Source organism: Spizellomyces punctatus (assembly GCF_000182565.1).
Source record: "Spizellomyces punctatus DAOM BR117 chromosome Unknown supercont1.2, whole genome shotgun sequence".
NCBI lineage: Eukaryota > Fungi > Chytridiomycota > Chytridiomycetes > Spizellomycetales > Spizellomycetaceae > Spizellomyces > Spizellomyces punctatus.
The window spans coordinates 1,663,078-1,681,065 of NW_015971538.1; the positions used below are offsets into that span (position 1 = coordinate 1,663,078).

Genomic DNA, 17,988 nt, shown 5'->3' on the forward strand with positions numbered 1-17,988 from the left:
GCGTTGACGGTTGACTCACCGCCAGTGAACGTGATCCAGCATCCAGAATCCAACTAACTTGTAAAAACCGACATGTTCATTTTCATGTAGACTATTATAGATGACCTCCACGGTTACGACCCGCACTCACGTTCGGATAGATACAGAGTACAGCGCTGACGCTGTTGAGTTCTGTCCGATACATCCCTTTACGCATGTGGTAGCGGTTGGAACTTATCAAGTGGTCAAAGACGGTAACCTCTGGTCCCCAGACGCAAATGGGAATATAAAGGAGACGACAACAGAAATCGCGGAGGACAAGGGAAATTTCAATACCGGTAGGCTTGGTCGACTCTTATTGTTCGGTTTGACAGAGTCGGGAGAGAATGAAGAATCCATCGTAGCGTGAGTTGAATATTTATTGTCAACAACGCTTCCGAAACCTCACAAAATTTCTGTCTAGGAAGGAGGTTTTCCGGATGGAAACTGGTGCCATTCTTGATATGAAATGGTGGGACTGCTAGTGTCAACTCTGTTGTTCCAACATTAAGCGTGATCTACGCAGGTCACACCATCCAGTTGATGGTCAGGCGTACTTGGGGCTTGTCGATGCGTTGGGACAAACGCAGCTTCTTGGCTTGAATGAGGTTGGTGAAAAATAAGTGCATAAAGAATTACCGTGAAACTAAAGCCAGACTATGTGCAGGGCTCTGAGGAGCTGGTGCCAAAGGCCTCACATTCTAACGGGAAGGATGGAGTCCTCAGTCTATCCCTGGACTGGTCAAATCGCGTCAATAACAGGTAAGATGCACCTCAGTATGAAAATTGTGATCGTTTTTTGTGTCCTGAACAATAGTACTCTGTGTTGTCCGCCAGCGATCCACGAATTATAATCAGCGAAAGCGATGGAAATATTGCCCGCCTTTCAATAACCGGCGGGTCGATTGTGCGAAGCGAAGAATGGCACGCACATGAATTTGAAGCTTGGATCTCGGCCTTTAATTACTGGGAGACGGAGATTGTTTATACTGGTATGAATCGTCTGTCTACAGTCACGATTCCTTCGCATGTATTTGCTAACATGTTTGCCATCCCTTCACAGGTGGCGACGACTGTACTCTCAAAGGATGGGACCTTCGAATGAACCCGGCGTCACCCACTTTTACGAATAGAAGGTGCGTACTGGATCTTGTCTCCTGATGTCATTGCTGTAGTGCTCACATTTTGTCATCGATTATTCTAAGGCATCAGGCCGGAGTTTGCAGTATTCAATCGCATCCTCATCGCCAACATATACTTGCAACCGGAAGGTGATTGCTTGTCTCTCGCGAGAGAAGTACTCTTTGTCCTTTTGCATAACTATTCTACCCCCAATGTCAGCTACGATGAAAGCATCATGATCTGGGACACACGAAAAATGCGCACCCCATTATTAGAACATCATACGGGGGGAGGAGTCTGGCGTCTGAAATGGCACCCGACAGACCCCGGGCAGCTGCTCGCTGCATGTATGCACAATGGCTTTCACATCCTAAACGTCGATACAGGTAAATGGAAGCACCACATCTTCCAAACATGACTCTAATAATATATCCTGACAGACGCAACTCGATGTGAAACTGTGTGCAGCTATATGGAGCATACCTCCCTTGCCTACGGTGCAGACTGGTGCTATTCTAACCTCAAGCCAAAGCTAGAAGAAACTTCTGTCCGAAAATCGGCAAAGGACACTTTGGGAACATGTTCATTTTATGATCACATTTTCCACGTGTGGGATGTTGCACAGCCTCTTCGATGACTGCACAAAAGTTGCGGAATCTATTAGCACCTGAACATTATCTACTCTCTTTATGATCGTAATGGAGGGCCTATATGTCGTAGGGTATCGTGTTCTGACACAAGAGGAGGTGGAGGTGATCCGTTTCTGCGTGCGACGTACAAACCGAGACCCTTACGTGGAAGTGAATGAGCCGGCGGACCCCACTGTCGAACTTCTCCTAGAAGGTATTCGCTTTTCGTATTCTGGATATTTGAAATGTTAGAAACCCATATAAAATCATTGATCAAACGGTGTGTACATACTGGACCGAATGGCAAAGGTGCAGTTTGCACAGCTACGTCGCGATATGCTTCATGGTCTGATGAACTAGACTGCAAATTTTCTTTTTGCGTTGACGGTATTGCCGCGATTACAGCCTGCAACCCGGCTGGAGGCAGTTTTCTAGGAAGGCTATGCGCATTCACCGACTCAGGTGTTCTTCGTGGTTCTGCTGGGGCTTGACGACCAGCTTGAGATTCCAATGGGGCAGTCTCTTGACGCAACATTTTATCCGTTTCGATTTCCTCAGAGCGCCCCATTTGATCATTATGTGTCTCAGCAAAGGAGTCTGTCGCCACTGAATCCAAATGCAACCGGATGTGTCGGAATCATATGTACCGTTGACGCAATCAAGCTGCATACTTACTTGAAGCGCTGTTAATGTCGACCAACCCCTAAGTGCGAGAAAGTTGGAGATGTTTGTACATGGGTTTGGTTGTCAACCTTGTGCCGGGATAGGGTACTCGTACCTCGTGGTTGATAGCAGCCACTGCTTCCACCAAGGTGCTCCGCAATCTTGAAAGTACTGTTGTTCACTTCTGCTGTTCCGGAGAAAGCAAAACGGCTCTTGGAACCCTACCTTTCAATATAGGCGCCAAAATCGGTCGATATCACATCCTGATTATGAAGTCTGTGTTCATCCCAGTATTCAGTCATATCATCTGCTACCCGACAGACTTTCATTAACAATGAAGAGAGCTGCGAATTTTTGGTCTGTAAATCTTCGTCTATCTGCAAGGGAGTATAGGTTCAGCGACGACAGTGTAGCATGAGAGCGTATAAATTACTGTACCGGCAGATCAGCATTGCTACTCCTATCCGACTCATATATCTGATCTGTTGATTCCTCTTCTCGGTCTTCGTACTCGTATTGCTCACGATCATAAATGACATTTCCCTCTAGATCCAACAAACCGCTTTCATATGCCATCTCCAGCATCTTGTCGCTCTCTGCAATTCCGTATCGTCAGTTAGGAGTTTTTCCAGGTACGTTTCTAAACTTTACCTTTGAGCTTCTCCACCAGCATTTTGATAACTCGCTGATTGGTCTGATTCTTCTTGGCCAATTCTTGTTCGGATTCCGTGAGCAGCCCATTACCTGTTCGTAATTGTGCCACCTTTTGTTTGAGTGAATCGTTTTCGCCGATCAGTTCGATCGTCTTTGCGCTCATTTTTTTGAGTTGAGACGTTATGGCCATGTTCTCGCGGATGGCTCGTTTCGTTGTCTGTTAACACAAAACCGCAGGATCAGAATGCATTTTGAAATCAGCCTCCAGTTTCCCAGCCGCATTATACCTCTGCCATCTGCTGATCCGCAACTCGTCGGAAGCTGGCCACCGCTTCATTGACCTTTTGTAGCATCTCTTTCTTGACGGAATTCTATGTAGATGCCTCTTTAAGCAAAATGCTGCCAGTTTCAGTACAACTGGTTATGTACCTTATCCTGAAGTACTTTTCGCTCAATATTGTGAATAGTCTCCTTGTATGACCGCTCCTTTGCTTCCAACTGATTCTTCAACGATTTCAGCTGCTGTTCTAGCTCGTCCTTTATCAAGTGACAAGTTGGCGTCGTCAATGTCCACCACTGGTGAGGAGACCCTGAACAATGCAGTCCTCACCTTCCTTGCAGCAAAAGTATTCAAGTCATGCAGTTGAGCCTTATAAACAGCAACCTGACTCTGCAGGCCTTCGATCTCTTTATGAGCAGCTCCCACCGCGTGCTCCACGTCAGTCTTGGCTTTCGCCTCGAGGTCTCTTTTTTCTTGGTCCATTTGAACCACCTTTTCCTCCAGATCACTGATATGCTTTTCGTGTTCCCCTACTTTAATGTTCAGGAATTCCACAATGTCTTGCTGTACCAAGTTGTTGTGAGTGCGGGGTACCAGACAGCGAACGCTTCAATCACAGGCGGCTATGGCACCTTATCGTGGCTGGCTTTTGCTTGAGCTTTGCCCAAGGCGTCGTTTTCTTTGGTCAACACATCGCACTTGCTTTTACTTTAAGAATAAGGTAGCTGTTAAATTCAGTAGATTAACATGAATAAACGTTAATATCCGGACTTACTATCGCTCAAGCTTCTCCATGAGGTCTCGAACTTTGGCCTCATAAATTTCAATGGTGACCTCATCTAGTTTTGATTTCTCGGCCTGCTTAAAATCTCCTTCATCTGTGCTGGAGGCAAAGTGTCAAGAAAGACAACAGTCAAGGGTTAAGGACAACTGTCAAGCAAATCGGATGAAACATGAGCATGCTCATATTTCGTATAAAACACAAAAGGATATCTGTCCCCTGTAGCGCTAGCCGATTTTCTTCCACCTTTCTTCCCGCCCTTTTTGTCAGACATGGCGACGTGAAAGCGGTTGTCACTGGCTGAATGCTCGCGGGCAAGATTATACTTGAGGAATGTCGATCATTTGATCGAAATTTCGAGCGGACTATTTGGCTGGATGGCTTACCAAATCCTTGGATTCCAACCATGTTTAACCATCATTCGAGCAATATTGGATATCAAAAGAGAAATCCCAGCCCAGCAGTTTCGACTTCCCTCTGCGAGACTGATCAAAGGCTCTTCCAAAGCAAAAGAGACTGGCAAACGGTCTTGTTTGCAAAGGCCATTTGTGAGCATCAAGGCGGCTGTGGATCCAAAGTATGCACGGGAAATACCGCGTCGGCTTCTCTTTGTCAACATATATCATATTTCATCCTATTTCATCCTTTATCACAGGCCCTTCCCCCGAAAAGGATGCCATCATCGCCCGAAGGCTCCGGCGAGTCGTTGCTCCTACCATTTCTGGCGCGCGCACACGATCAGTCCCAGGCGCCCACCTCAAAGAGGTTAGTACGTTGCATTACTACAACGGCCTTTAAAGTTATCCGGTTATGACTTTTCGACCGAGTTGAGTTTAGCGCCAAGTTCCCAGGGCGGGCTCGAGTTTTACGCCATCCCAAGGCGAGTGAAGAGAGAGTGGGGGGGATGCGGGAGAGAGTGCCTTTTTATAACCCTGGGGGAACTGCGCTTTTTTTTTTTGCAATTCGGAATTCTCGGCGGAAGATTCCGTATCCTGCGTACGTCATTCTTGTGAGCACGCCATGAACGCCCAATCATCGTCGTCGCTTCCACCTCCTGGCAGCCCCTTGCCCACGGCGCGCGAGTCAAGATTATGTAAACGCGTGAAGCGAGTCATTTGTTTATCTTGATTTTCCCACGGTCCTCCCCCAACGAGATGAAGAACAAATATCGTACGCACAGACGACAAAGTTCACTACTTGATGGACGTTCAGTGAGGCGGAAATCGGACAGTCTGTATATGGCTTTCCTTCTCCCGCTCTCAATTGCAGAGACACATCTCATTTTTTTTTGGACATGACAATTCAAGCCGCGACGGGCATCATCTTATTTGCGAGTGTGGTAGGGAGCCCGATACAATAGCAGGCTGCATTCGTCGAACGCCAGATCAATGGAGCTTCATTTGTTATGACAACATTTGCTGCTGTAATCACACCTATTGAAGCGGCTATTGAAAATGCTGTTACACTTCATTGGATAGCCGGTGCTATATGCTCAGAGGAAGCAGGTTCATTCCAAAAGCGATAGATATGGAAGATTTGTGACACAGAAACAAGATGTTATTCCCCCCGCTTCGACCTGCTATCTTGCAAAATCAGATAAATGTCGGTGTGCAGGAACGCATCCTATGTTATCTAAAAAGAAACTATGCAATGGCATGTAATGCTACGTGTATGTACATAATCCATCGGAAAGGAGGCCAGAAACGTCAACATGTGGTAATACCCCAGCTAGGAGCTGCTTTCAATATCAACTTGCTCGTTAGACACGTCAAACTTTCCGGTAGACTCGACGCCAGTAGCACGGCGCGGGCTTTGCGGTCCAGTTTCGTTATCATCCTTCTCAACCGGGCGGGTAATCGTATCATCATCTACGGCGTGCCGTTTTCCTTGGAATTCTTGCCGCTGAACTGTATCAAGGTATGCATCCGATCCAACAAACGCTGGGGCATCCCGGAAAATTTCTTCCTCATCATCGTTGGCTTCTCGGTCCAATTCATCCACATTTGCTATTGCATCTACTTCCCCGAGCATCTGTTCGTATTCAGGTACTTCGGTTTCATTTTCCCAGCGAGATGCTTCGGTCTGTTCAAAGTCTTTCACAACTAGGTGTTCAAGTATTTCATCCATGAGGGTCACGTACTCGGGATACAGATGGGGATGTCGGACAACACGCGCAAATCCATCGCTTTTTCGTACCGCGTTGAAATCGGCTAAGACGTACTGTAGCACTAACCGACGTAAAGGTTCGTACTTGTATGCAAAGGAGAACAAGAATTCAGTGACGGTATCTGGTTGAATATGGGTTTGTAAAAGGCTTTTGGCTTTGCTCATCAAATCGTGAACCTAGTGTATGTTGTTAGGAAGAAATATATCGGCCGCAGGTGACTAGAGTGGTAGTACTAACCTGATATTTGTCCGCAATGACGTACAAGTACCCGATTTCTGATATCGACGATGGTGGATCGATCTCACGGACGTAGAGGTATAGCAACATGTTGCGGACTGTACTATAGGGGAAATCCGGTATCTCCACAACAGTGATATCACGCTCAGTCGTGCTTTCTTGAAACCCTCTCGTGAACATTGCCAGAAAGTAGTCAGAAAGGCTAGATAACACACTCTTTTGCGCTGTCAGAATCTTCCCTTCAACGACAAAATGCACATCGGCAACTGCTGGATTCGCCAAGAGAGAGCGAAAGGCCATCGATCGACGCCAATCCAGATTCCCAGCTGATTCAGTTGGCTCGAAAATTGGTGGTCTATGTGGCGCAATAACTTCCATTCGTCGTAAAATAGCTAAGAGGCTTGCAGTACTCCGACGAGTAGGATGCGTACTTAAACGTCGAAACGCATCGCTCGATCTGATCTCAGCAAAACTCTGAATGATGTAAACGCATATCAGTTCCCGTAACGATGGAGACAGGCCACCGAGAGCCATGTAAACATCCAGAGCATCGGTAACCGTGAGACAACTGTAGACCATTCTTCGAGACGTCCTTCTCAGTTGCTCCATGCCAAAACGCTCGGCAAGGACCTGTAGATATGCATGATTCTTGGCAGTGTTTTCTACATGCAGTGCACCGGTGTAGGCATACGCAATGGTGGCCCGTACAACCTCATAAGGGATATCATCAATGACCAAAGGCGATCCATCCTCGGGAAGTTCACATCCCGGTAACCTGCTGGCAAGGACTGATCTTTGCACGTATATCGGCTTTCCTCCAGCTATCACAGTCAGATCGGAAATCCTTGCGTCATCAAAAAGGCCTGCCGGTAGAGCACCAGCGGCTTGCACAGGCCCAATAGGTAAGGTAATTACATCTTTTCCATTGATAACGTCGGGTTTCTGGCGCAAGCCGGCTTCGCCTGTCGTGAAAGAGATCCTAATGATCAACGTGTCATCGGTCAACTCCATCAATCTTGGCGAGCTTCGGAGGCTTATCAACCACCATCCAGCAGCATCCTCCATGTCACACCAAGTTGACTGGCTGCTTCGAACAACATGAAGGGCGGCTGGTTCAGGCTCTGTGATTGTTATCTGAAAATCAATATTGTTTGCACGAATCCAGGAAAGGAACTGCTCTTCCGTTTCGTTTGCATTTTGAGCCCATATATGTAGGTATATATCAATCCTAGACATACTCGTGAGAAAGCAACACAGGCACCGCTCTTGTGTTTTCTGGATCCTCACCTTTGCCCATAGTCCTTTGACGCCGGCCGTAAGCCAAACGGATATACATTGCACCCCCATTTTCGGTTGCATACTAGAAATGGAGTTGCCCCATAAGAGAAAGTTGTTTTCCCATGCTCGGCCTTGCTAAAATTTCGGATTGCAAGTTCCAGAGTCCTACGGTTCTCGGTCAACTTCAAGGGAGTGATAGCAACGTTGTTGGAGGTCCCCATGACCAAGAGGTCTGACTGGGAAGCGGCAGATCTCAAGCTGCTCAAAGAGGGCTGGAGGTCTGATCGCGACAGTCACATGGGCTTGCTTACGTTCCCATCGCCCGCTGTTGCAAAGCGTGATATCTAAACGGGCATCAATCCTGTAGGCTACATGAATTGTCTTTCCACTGGTATTTTCCAACACATTTCTTCAGTGAATTGTTCCTGGCTCTATTCACATACCGGTGGACCTTTTATCCAGAATTTCTGCGTTGATGCTCTCCCATCTCCCTCCCTCAGCCCACTGGTTTCGGTGTTATGAGCCTCATCATCCAACTCTACCAAAACCCTTCAATGATTTCTCCTTTTCCTTATCATTGAGCTAAAAGATGCATGTCAATATGTAGAAGGTCTCACCGAGTTTTTGGTTAACCCCTTCCTTACTCAGCTGTCACCATCGGCCCCTTCCACCATGGTAGCTACGTTGAAGATTGACCCACAGATGCAGTGACACTATTTGTTAGATGGCTTAATCTTGTCTATACATTCCTGCGTTCAGCTTACTTGCTGGCTTATGTATCTGAAGACAGTGTACAGAGAGGCAACGGTATATATTTGTGGAGCGACACAGGACTGCCTACGAATTCTTATAGAAGGCTGGTTAGTCTATCCAGGCTACCCGGATATGGATGCGAGATTTTGTGACGATTGATGCTTGTACTGAACGACCGGCGATCCTCTTTGTTGGAGAATCGTAAGTTTGTTCGAGGTCAAGGGAGACAAAATGCCTTTAGCACTCGTCTTGACTTTTGTCCTTTGTATTCAAAGCATGCCTAAGAATCACCACTTGGCTTTGATGATGCTGATTTTTACAGCTCTCAGCGATCTATCAGGATGTTGGGCTTATCATTCTTCTCTCGCTTCTTTTTTCCTACTTGCTTTTGTTTCTGGTTTCTTTTCTGTTTCTGTTTGTTTGGTTTCATGTTTGTACCGGTTAGGACACTAAATGCAGCAGGTGTCCTTGTCAATAGGGGTTGCTGACTGCCCGAAGCATACTCTCATCTTGCACATGTTGACGATACTCCTCCCTATAATGAGGATCTTGCATGGATGAGTAACAGGAAAATCGAGCCAGACACACTTTTATCCCTGTAGCGAGTGTCAACTTTGGGCAAGCTATGATGTGAGGAGGAGAATAGTCAATTTTTACCATGATATGGCTAGGTGTCGTAAGCTGTCGTCTAACCTGCTTTCCCTGCCCCAACCGAGGTCCCCCGTGTTTCTCTTCGAGCTGGCAATGTGGCTGCTTCCCTGGCGCTGCTTACTGGCTTTCCAGTACCGCAACAGCAAAACTTGCTGATCGCAGACATATCCATATGACCGAAGGGTAGGGCGGCTGGTGGGACTATTTGTGCCTAGGAGTGCTTTCTTTTGTTGCGGATGGCGATAAGTTCATACTCGTAAACTCGATCAGGACATCCTCAGCATTCGATTCGAACTCCCTTTACAATAGGTTCCTCTGATACCATTGTGTTAACATAGGTCATGGAGGCCGTTGGTTGAGAATGGCACTTCTCAACATCAATGGTGCTTTTCTCCTCCCTGCGCAGCATTGAACTGTCGAGAAAAGGCCTGCAGAACGGTCAAAACCCTTGGGCAAGCGCTGGAAATAGTGCTTTGCGAAACAAAATAGACGACTGGTTCGCGATTTCAACAGGTAGAGAGACGGAAAAGCGTTGAAATGGGTGTATGGCAGGTGGTTAAATGATGGCCTTTCCGCTGATTGCTGTAGGAATTCGGAATTGCCTGCATGATATACATAATACCATCACCCACAGAACCATTTTTGGAAATCTTGCAGTATATCTGTGGAACTACGACTAGTAAACACTGCGATGCAATATTTTTGCTGTAATTCTGCAATTCCAACTGACCACCTGCTGCTGATTTTGACAGTATGCTCCAGCCTGTCAGCAATCGGCTGATGCAAAGAAAATCACAATCAAGAGTCGTTTTTGTCCAGGAGGGATTTTTTCATTGCAAGCAATTAGGCTCATGCAACAAGCTAATAAATGTCTCCGGCATTCACTCTCATCCCTCTGGTAGAAGAGTCCACCACCTGAAGTAAAGTCAACCACGCCAAGGAGAATGCCGAAATCATCCAACTGATTCTTGACATCATAATGGTACTAACAAAATAGGTGTGTTGAAGAAATAGGAGCTTGATTTGGGTGATCTCTTCCCTTAAAGATGGGTTCTAAACTATAGCCAAATCATTTTCAGTGTAACATTCGACAGTTTGAACTTTTTCCGGATGCGATGTTTATTTTACAGCCGAGTTGGTACATGTGCATCTATCTAAATAAAAGCCGAAAATAAACAGATGTGATTCTCCTTGCGTCCTTTTCACAGCTCATCGTGTCCCCCTGCTTCTGTTTGGCCCTCCGGTTGTTCCTGTCGCGTAGTCTCCTTCTCCGCAGGCTCTTCAGACCCCTTAGGATTTTGGTCTTCCTCGGCCGCACCTGTAGGCGTCGAGGTAGGTGTTGTGCTTGAAGTCGATGTTGAAGCCTTGGGACTTGGCTTTCGCTTCTTGGGTTTAGCCAACAGCTTTGACATCTCCTTTGTTATCTCCTGGGCTTTGGTCGAGAGATCGTTTGAAAGCAAGATAGGATGCTCGTGGGGTGCGAGCTTTGCCTGTTCCGCTTGTTTCGTACCCAGCCACTCTTCAGCTGCCGTTATGAGACTCTCGAATCTAGTCAATTCATTCTCGGTGAACCGGCTCTCGTCGTCTGCTGTTAAATTTCTAAAGGATTTCAGGATGCTTTTGGCTGCGGATATCGCTGCCTGGAAGCCAGTAACTGCCTCTCCCCGCTTGCGATATTCACTCCGCTTGAAGAAAAGCGGCTCATGGACGTCCATTAGTACTTTGAGCCGAGACTTAAGATCCTCGGTAGGCGCTACGTCCGCCTCTTCGTAGAGCCAATCTGACATCTCGTCAAGTTTCTCCTTGAATGCCAGCCGTTCATCCTCGGTTGTGGTAAGTTCCACCTCATCATCGTAGAGGAATTCTTTGCTACTGTAAACGAACGCTTCTAGACTATTCCTGGCTTCTTCACGCGCACGCTTTTCGGCGTCCGCACGGTCAAGAGCGGCAAGTCTTCAAAATGTCCAGGGTCAGCCATGGTACACACTGGTAACATAGCTGCATTGTAGCACATACTTTTTCTTGGCTTCTGCCTTGTACTCTTCGTCTATGGGCTTAATGGTTTCCCACTCGATGGTAATCGGAAGCTTTACTGTTTCAATTGTAATCTTCACGGCTGGCACGGTGCTGTTTGCTGTATCGGTTTCGGCATCTGGTGAGTCCGACTTCGCTTCTTCAGGCTTCTGCTCTTCTTCGCCTTCTTTTTTCTGCATGTGAAGTATGTAAGTGTTTGAATTCAGGCTGAAATATATTTGTTACGAACCTCTGCATTTTCGCCACTGCCGTTATCTTTCTTTCCCGTAAAGAAATTCATGACCGTATCTGTGCTGACTCGGTTATCTTCCAGTGAACGAGGACTGACAGCTTGCTTTCGCAATACCTCTAAGAGATGGACCATCCTTGGTGTCCTTGTCCGTCTGCTCCACCTCGAACTGGGCGGTAGCTTCGCCAACGGAAACGAGTCCCGACTCGGTCAGCTCAATTAAAGACTTGACTTTGGGATCCCCAAAAGCACGATTCTTGAACTTGTCGACTGCGTCAGTAACACCGCCGACATGTGCGCGGAGAATGACAGGCTTATTGCCAGTTCTGTTGGTTGAAAACGGTCAAATTTCTGACCGAGTGCCAATCCATGTTCTCCCAAACATACTTGTATGCGAGTTCATAATCAAAATCCGTTTTCCGCTTGAAATTCATCAATTTCTTGGCGCCTAGAACCGTCTTGTTGCTAAAGAGAGTTGTCCGGAAAGTGCGGTTCGCTGCATCCTCTATAGGTCAAGGCTCCGTTCAGAATAATCATATGCGAGTAAAGTGTCTAGGTATGTATGTACTCGACCGACCTTTTGGTTCCGCATCGTATACCACTTCAATGGGATGGATATTGATGTCCTTGACACGGATTTCCTTGACCCTAAATTGCCTGCTAAGAGTAGCAGCCTCGAGTCCTGCTCCCATTACTGCAGCTTCATCGGCGTTCACATTTTTCGCAATCTTCTCTTCGCCCACCAGATCAATCAGCGCAGCTTGAATGAACGGGATTCTGCCGCCTCCACCCACTAGTACCAGTGAGTCAATGTCTGCAACGGTCAAATTTGCCTGCGCCAGAACCGATTTCACAGGATCCTGAACTCTGCTCTTCACATCGTTTGATATATCTTCCAGCGTAGATCGCGTGACTAGTACCTTGAAATCGAGATCTTCCATGAGGCCCTCGACAGATGAGATTGTTTCCTGGTTTGCACTTAAAATCTGCTTGACACGGTTGGCTTCCTTTAATAGTTTAGCCATAGCTCTAGAGTCTTGGAACACATCGCCTTTGAGCTTGTCGCCGGCCTTCTTTGCAAACTGTTCCGCGAGATGCTGCTGCAGCTTCACATCGACCGAGTGGCCACCCAGACTGGCATCGTAACCAGTCGCTTTCACTTCCAATTCGGTAACGTTTCTGGCGCCTTTCTTTGGCTCTACACTTTGGAATTTGACTAGTGCCGCCACAGTGCCTCCAGCGCCCATGTCGTAGAAGATATGATACTGCGGATGCGGGAAAGACCGACCGCTCGCGTAATTCAAAGCGACTAGGACAATGGTTAGACTCATGACCAAGGTTCGAGTGGCTCAAAGTTTGCATCGTACCAGCAGTTTCGTCATTCATCAACATCAAGACGCGCAGACCTGCCAGCTCAGCTGCGTCTAGTAAAGCCCTGCGCTCAAAATGTCCCCAATAAGGTGGAACCTACAGCAACAGTTTCAAATAAACATTGATTCGATTGTCTTCAAAGTGGCAACCGACACCCACCGTGATAACAGCTCCAGTAACTACTTCTCCACCAGCAACTTCTGCCTGGTGCTTTGCTTGCGCCAATTGCATGGCGACGAGCTCCTCTACTGTGTACACAGTTTTATCATCGTATTTAAACGCCACCGTACCCCGTTTTGCATCTTTGACCATGGAGTTGGTGAACGTCTTTCGATATTCTTCTGCTATGGGGTCATCATAGAGCTTTCCGAGGAGGTTCTTCAAAGCGCCGTACGTATCTTGGGGGAATCGAGTTGCCTATTTATTCCAAATATTTCAAAGAATAACATAAATATGGATGTCTTGCGGGAGCCGTTTACAACCGGAAATGTCCTACCAACGACACGGCATCAGACCCATATCGTCTATCACCATCGCGAACTAACACAATGGCTGGTGTTTTCCGTTTGGACTCGGCATTTAGAACAATATCAAGAGGTATGCCTGGCTTTACAATGGACACTTTGAACCAATCTGTGCCATAGTCAATCCCAATTACGGCGGCCGATGCTGGTTGCAATGATGCAACGAGGATGCATAATCCTATTCCCCACAAGGCGAATATAGGATATAGAAACCGCATTGCCCTAGTTTGAAGAGGGGGTCAACACGCCAGAGGGTTGCGTTATGAAGAGATGAAAGCAAGATCTCGCTCAGTGCCCTCCCGTTGGCAACAAGTCGAGTATGACTCATGCGAGGCAGGACGCGACGTGGCGGTTTCTCGATGGCCTTCCATGGGCACAGGAACACCCAAAACCATTTGTTTGAATGAACGACAGGTCTTTGTTACGACGTTAACGACGACGTGGTGATGAACCATGCAAGATCAGATCATTGCTTGGTCTTCTCAGCCTGAGGATTTCCTTCGTTCTTGATATGGTGAGTTATGCCGCCAGACAACTTCCATGTACGTAATTGAACCTTGATTCGCTGGCTCATCGTTGGGAAGCGAGGTTTAAGATGGAAAGTGCGCTGTATTTCCCGATACGATTCAGGAATCGGGATTTGCTGTCAGAGGCTGTCAGATGGATCTTTTCATAGCAAAAAAAATAATGTACAAAAGAACCTATGCTAGATAGTGCTAAATGCAGCAATATCAACAAAAAACAACAGCAATCGAATACACTCTTCGTCAATGCAGATCTTATAGTCATGGTCGTAATTCATCACTCTCGCATAACCAACTAGGAATAATCATGCAATGTCCGCAACAGCCCCTGCGGGGGGACCTGGGAAATCTTTCTTTAATCCAACGACCCTCAGAACCTTGTTAGCCGTTCCTTTCAAAATCCCTGGTTTTTCGGTGACAGGTTTTTTTGCAATCTCCATCTCTGCAAACTCCCCTATACGCACAGGAAACATTTCCAAGAACCCAGTTCGTTTCTGGTACCTTGCCAATTTGAGCGCAATCCGCCACTCTACGACGCTCAGTTCTGCACGGAGAATACCGTAGAGCTGATGATGAGTTATAGGTTCGATAGGGAGGTTGGTTTCGAGGGAAGCCGTCGCGTCGTCGATGAGGCTCATGAACCCAGTTGTTGCATGTTCGTAGAGATACGGGGTTTTGGCAACAGGGGCATAATAGGCGGCATATGTGAGATAGGTTCGGCAGGAGGGGCAGAGCTGGGTGTTTGGAATCGGAATAATGACAGGCAAATGGGTGCTGTGGGGATCTTCGGGATGTCGCAAGGGAATAAGGTTCTGCAAAAGTTTCAATGGATAATGTGACAACGTCGAAGGTATATCATGATGACAGATTGTTCAACCTACCTCCAAAATATCCATCAGATCACCCCTGTAACTCGTCAAAGCTCCAATCTTGTTTTCTGAACTCTTTGCACACCTTTTCTTTATTTGTCTTGCAAGTACATCAGGATGAGGCCGACCAGCCAATTTCAATCCCTTCTTTTTCAACAGCTCCGTTTTGGTTTGAGCTCTTTTCGCGTCTTCTTCCGATATTTCCTGCTTGTTTTCATCCCATCCGCCTGTGCGACGGGGCAGGTGTTCGGCTAAGGTTCCTGAAGTAGCAGAATTGCGAAGACCCACAGCAGGATCGGTCGCTGGGTCTGGGGCGGTAGTCTCCTGTTTAGTATCTTTAGTATCTTTGTTGCTTTGATTGTTTTGACCACCCGTCAGTACGCTCGGAAGCATATTAAGAATGTGGGACGAGTTTTGTTCTTCCTTTTCAGCCTCTTCCTGTGCTTGGGAGGCAAGTTCTGCCTGCCTCAGTTCCTCTACCTGCTTCCAAATACAGGTGCACGGACCCAGCGTAGTCGGGCGGGGTGGAATTATGGCAGTTTGAGGCATTTTTTTGTGTGTTGCAGCCAATGGAGAAAATGTGGGAAGCAGCGCTTCTAAAGAAGGATTGGTTTGCTGCATATTATGGACTACTTCCGACAAGGCATTACGTAGCATCAAGCTTTGAACGCTTGTCCCTCTTTACATAGCCCTGGGGTGAAAAGTAAAGGGTCCACATGACGCCATAAAAACGTCTTCATTTCAAAAGCCTAAGGCCACTTTACGGGAAGTACATGTGCATGATGCACATTACGAACGTTAAACACATCCCAGAGGCGACCAACCGTCCAAGATCCTACAGCCGTTACAGATACGCCACAAATACAAACTTAATTGAAACCAAAAATAAAACCATTCGACCATCCCGGAAGGTTTATGTCTTTCTTCCACAAGAAGACAGGCTGCCTAAACGGATTCAGAACCGGTTCTACAGTCAATGGACATCCGATCTGCGCGAGTTGCTTGCCGATGAGTTCTGCGGTATGCTCCATCTCCTCCGTCATCAAAGTCTTCTGCCCGTTCTCAATCAAAAGTTTCAGTGCCGGCCCCCACGTTGGTGAAGCCAGGAGACCAGAGTTCATTATCACCACCAAATCAGGCTTGCCGGTTCCGAATGGTAAACCTTCGGCTTTGTATGCCTCACCGCTATACTGCTCTGGAGAGTACATGCCTGGTCGAAGGGTTATGAGGATTGTGCTGCCCATCGTTTCATTGCGGATGCCGAGAGTGGCATGGGGTCCTGGAAGGCGGGGGGAAATGGCTGGTGAGATCATGTGGACAGCAATGTCGGTTTTGGGCAGAAGAGATAGAAGGACTTCAAAGAGAGCAGTGAGATCGGCTTCTTTTTCAGCTCCCAGAAGATGAATAGTTATTTGACGCCGGCCTAGGTAATGCAAGACCCGTGAGAAATCCATGTTTCATGGCATATCCGGTAGCAAAATCATACCCTCGACTTCCGCAATGTTGTCCAGAGCGTACTTGTTAATCAAATGCCACAGGGTCATCGGCACTTCCAGGACCAAAGCAGCAGGATCGGACAAGGGAATATTACGAAGCTCATAGAACTTTCTCCACGAGTCAATATCTCGTAGATTCGTCCCTTCAGGATAAGGAGCCGATAATGGATAGAGTTGCATGGACAATCCAAATAACTTGAAACGCTCCAGCGGATCCTGAACATTTGCTACTTGCAGCTGTGCAAGCTGCTGCGCCGCTAGTTCGCCGTATGGGACGTGACTATAGCAGTGGCATAACCGCCGGAAAACCCCTACGTTGTGAACATCATTGTGGATGAGGAAATTGACCTGGTTGTAGGCATGAAGTTGTTTTTTGTCGTTGTAATAATCAAACGGGAAGTCATGGCGGTTCTCCTTCTCGATGCGGGACATGTGCGCTTTGAAAACGGGACATACTTGTTTGTGCGTTGTCCAATCCTTTTTCTATGGTTAAGATATAAAGATTTATTTCGTTAGACACAACAGTCAGTTCCCTACCAAAACGGCTACGTACCGCGCACTCAGGGCCGCAATAAATTATAGCTTTGCAAGCACTGCATTGACTGGCCTTTCCTTCAATCTCCTTCTTGCACACAAAACATCCGCGTTCCGGCGCCGAGATGAAGACAGGTTTCCCATTTTCGTCCAAGTTTGCTGGTTTCTGAGCAGCTGACTGCTTTGCTGTTTGCTCCTGTCGCTTTTTTGCATATTCTGCAATTTCGGATGATAGCTGCTCAGCAGCGCCAACCTTTACGTCGAACTTTTTCATTCGCTTGGCGACATCGGCCACAACGTCATTAGAGCATTGCCGGCTATGCAGGAAGGCAGCAATACGGGGGCGATGAACCGGCTGCTCATCCATTGGACGTGCCATTGCCTTGACCAGGACAGCAGCAATCTGGATGGCAGTGGCCTTCTTTTGACCAGAAGGGAGTGTTTCAAATGCGCGCAATACACCATCTTCAGATACAGCTATGGCCCTTCCACTAACTCCCACGTCAAACAACTCATCAACAATCGGGGCATCGACGGCAGCTTCCGTGAGCTCCTCTGCCTCCTCAACAAGGGACTTTGGTCTCCAGTTTGCCAGAGCATTGACCTGCAATATAATGCGAATCTATCAGTCACAATGTCTGTATCGTTCCAGAATCTTGCGACAGCTAACCTTTTTCTCTCCCATGAGACTCTTCACCAATATCCAAAGCAGTGTTGGCATTATCAGCGTTCCGAGTAGTGCACCTGCCACATGGGGTAACTCGTCTATCGCTTTGGCTGGATCCGTAGATAAGTGAGTAATGAATAAGAAAAAGTCGTCCAGCAGAGACGCTGTGCTGCCAGTTGCGTTTGTTCCATTGAGTGGAACATCTTCGAAGCTGGCCATCTTTCACAATCTGACCCCACACTAAGAATACCACCCAAGGGCTGGAAGATAAAAAGGGCGCTGACGGCCAGGCAAGTTGGAGGTCAACATTCCCCACCACGTGATGCGGCTTAGTATATAGAACAATCGACTGAAATTCAACAGCGCCCATGAGTCGTCGTTGTCGTCGTCCTCGTTGCCGTTGCCATTATGTTTTTCGTCGTCGTCGTCGTCGCAATTGTCATGCTATGTTTATGAATAAAATAAATCCATCTTGTACATAAAAATGAAAGTCCGTTGAATTTCGAG

The 17,988-nt window shown here is 47.2% G+C and overlaps 6 protein-coding genes across 6 annotated transcripts; 1 reads left to right on the top strand and 5 right to left on the bottom strand.

Annotated features, from left to right (window-relative positions):
- The first annotated feature begins 67 nt into the window (after positions 1 to 67).
- SPPG_01515 (uncharacterized protein) lies at positions 68 to 2,160 on the top strand. The gene is made up of 9 exons (XM_016749833.1): positions 68 to 384; positions 443 to 490; positions 545 to 626; positions 686 to 780; positions 856 to 1,010; positions 1,082 to 1,154; positions 1,224 to 1,289; positions 1,360 to 1,526; positions 1,581 to 2,160. The coding sequence occupies exons 1-9, from the start codon at positions 101 to 103 to the stop codon at positions 1,775 to 1,777; spliced, it is 1,167 nt and encodes a 388-aa protein (XP_016612112.1). The 5' UTR covers positions 68 to 100; the 3' UTR covers positions 1,778 to 2,160.
- On the bottom strand, positions 1,698 to 4,512 carry SPPG_01516 (uncharacterized protein). The gene is made up of 13 exons (XM_016749834.1): positions 4,360 to 4,512; positions 4,142 to 4,246; positions 3,999 to 4,074; positions 3,697 to 3,930; positions 3,516 to 3,623; positions 3,374 to 3,457; positions 3,084 to 3,303; positions 2,871 to 3,028; positions 2,658 to 2,809; positions 2,548 to 2,593; positions 2,445 to 2,472; positions 2,062 to 2,375; positions 1,698 to 2,001 (listed from the first exon to the last, which is right to left on the bottom strand). Exons 1-13 carry the CDS (start codon positions 4,419 to 4,421, stop codon positions 1,828 to 1,830), a joined length of 1,761 nt encoding a protein of 586 aa, XP_016612113.1. The 5' UTR covers positions 4,422 to 4,512; the 3' UTR covers positions 1,698 to 1,827.
- A 1,125-nt stretch (positions 4,513 to 5,637) lies between these two features.
- On the bottom strand, positions 5,638 to 9,137 carry SPPG_01517 (uncharacterized protein; the record flags this gene model as incomplete). The annotated part of the gene is made up of 4 exons (XM_016749835.1): positions 5,638 to 6,490; positions 6,552 to 7,779; positions 7,839 to 8,109; positions 9,086 to 9,137. The coding sequence occupies 4 exons, from the start codon at positions 9,135 to 9,137 to the stop codon at positions 5,876 to 5,878; spliced, it is 2,166 nt and encodes a 721-aa protein (XP_016612114.1). The 3' UTR covers positions 5,638 to 5,875.
- A 1,123-nt stretch (positions 9,138 to 10,260) lies between these two features.
- On the bottom strand, positions 10,261 to 13,695 carry SPPG_01518 (uncharacterized protein). The gene is made up of 9 exons (XM_016749836.1): positions 13,364 to 13,695; positions 13,027 to 13,284; positions 12,864 to 12,963; positions 12,074 to 12,805; positions 11,884 to 12,001; positions 11,614 to 11,822; positions 11,497 to 11,555; positions 11,250 to 11,440; positions 10,261 to 11,186 (listed from the first exon to the last, which is right to left on the bottom strand). The coding sequence occupies exons 1-9, from the start codon at positions 13,607 to 13,609 to the stop codon at positions 10,436 to 10,438; spliced, it is 2,664 nt and encodes an 887-aa protein (XP_016612115.1). The 5' UTR covers positions 13,610 to 13,695; the 3' UTR covers positions 10,261 to 10,435.
- A 349-nt stretch (positions 13,696 to 14,044) lies between these two features.
- Positions 14,045 to 15,333, bottom strand: SPPG_01519 (uncharacterized protein; the record flags this gene model as incomplete). Its single annotated transcript, XM_016749837.1, has 2 exons — positions 14,045 to 14,727; positions 14,797 to 15,333. The coding sequence occupies 2 exons, from the start codon at positions 15,331 to 15,333 to the stop codon at positions 14,221 to 14,223; spliced, it is 1,044 nt and encodes a 347-aa protein (XP_016612116.1). The 3' UTR covers positions 14,045 to 14,220.
- A 34-nt stretch (positions 15,334 to 15,367) lies between these two features.
- Positions 15,368 to 17,946, bottom strand: SPPG_01520 (uncharacterized protein). The gene is made up of 4 exons (XM_016749838.1): positions 17,485 to 17,946; positions 16,834 to 17,418; positions 16,271 to 16,763; positions 15,368 to 16,207 (listed from the first exon to the last, which is right to left on the bottom strand). The coding sequence occupies exons 1-4, from the start codon at positions 17,698 to 17,700 to the stop codon at positions 15,654 to 15,656; spliced, it is 1,848 nt and encodes a 615-aa protein (XP_016612117.1). The 5' UTR covers positions 17,701 to 17,946; the 3' UTR covers positions 15,368 to 15,653.
- Positions 17,947 to 17,988: the final 42 nt, after the last annotated feature.

Coding starts and splice junctions, on each gene's coding strand:
- SPPG_01515 (XM_016749833.1), top strand. CDS start 101: ATGACCTCCACGGTTACGACCCGCACTCACGTTCGGATAGATACAGAG. Junction 627..685: donor AGCTTCTTGGCTTGAATGAG/GTTGGTGAAAAA, acceptor GACTATGTGCAG/GGCTCTGAGGAGCTGGTGCC. Junction 1,011..1,081: donor GACGGAGATTGTTTATACTG/GTATGAATCGTC, acceptor ATCCCTTCACAG/GTGGCGACGACTGTACTCTC.
- SPPG_01516 (XM_016749834.1), bottom strand. CDS start 4,421: ATGTCTGACAAAAAGGGCGGGAAGAAAGGTGGAAGAAAATCGGCTAGC. Junction 4,247..4,359: donor GCTAGCGCTACAGGGGACAG/ATATCCTTTTGT, acceptor TGCCTCCAGCAC/AGATGAAGGAGATTTTAAGC. Junction 4,075..4,141: donor ATGGAGAAGCTTGAGCGATA/GTAAGTCCGGAT, acceptor TTATTCTTAAAG/TAAAAGCAAGTGCGATGTGT.
- SPPG_01518 (XM_016749836.1), bottom strand. CDS start 13,609: ATGCGGTTTCTATATCCTATATTCGCCTTGTGGGGAATAGGATTATGC. Junction 11,823..11,883: donor GATTATGAACTCGCATACAA/GTATGTTTGGGA, acceptor TTCAACCAACAG/AACTGGCAATAAGCCTGTCA. Junction 11,187..11,249: donor AAGGCAGAAGCCAAGAAAAA/GTATGTGCTACA, acceptor GACATTTTGAAG/ACTTGCCGCTCTTGACCGTG.
- SPPG_01520 (XM_016749838.1), bottom strand. CDS start 17,700: ATGGCCAGCTTCGAAGATGTTCCACTCAATGGAACAAACGCAACTGGC. Junction 16,764..16,833: donor ATTGCGGCCCTGAGTGCGCG/GTACGTAGCCGT, acceptor TCTTAACCATAG/AAAAAGGATTGGACAACGCA. Junction 16,208..16,270: donor CAACATTGCGGAAGTCGAGG/GTATGATTTTGC, acceptor TGCATTACCTAG/GCCGGCGTCAAATAACTATT.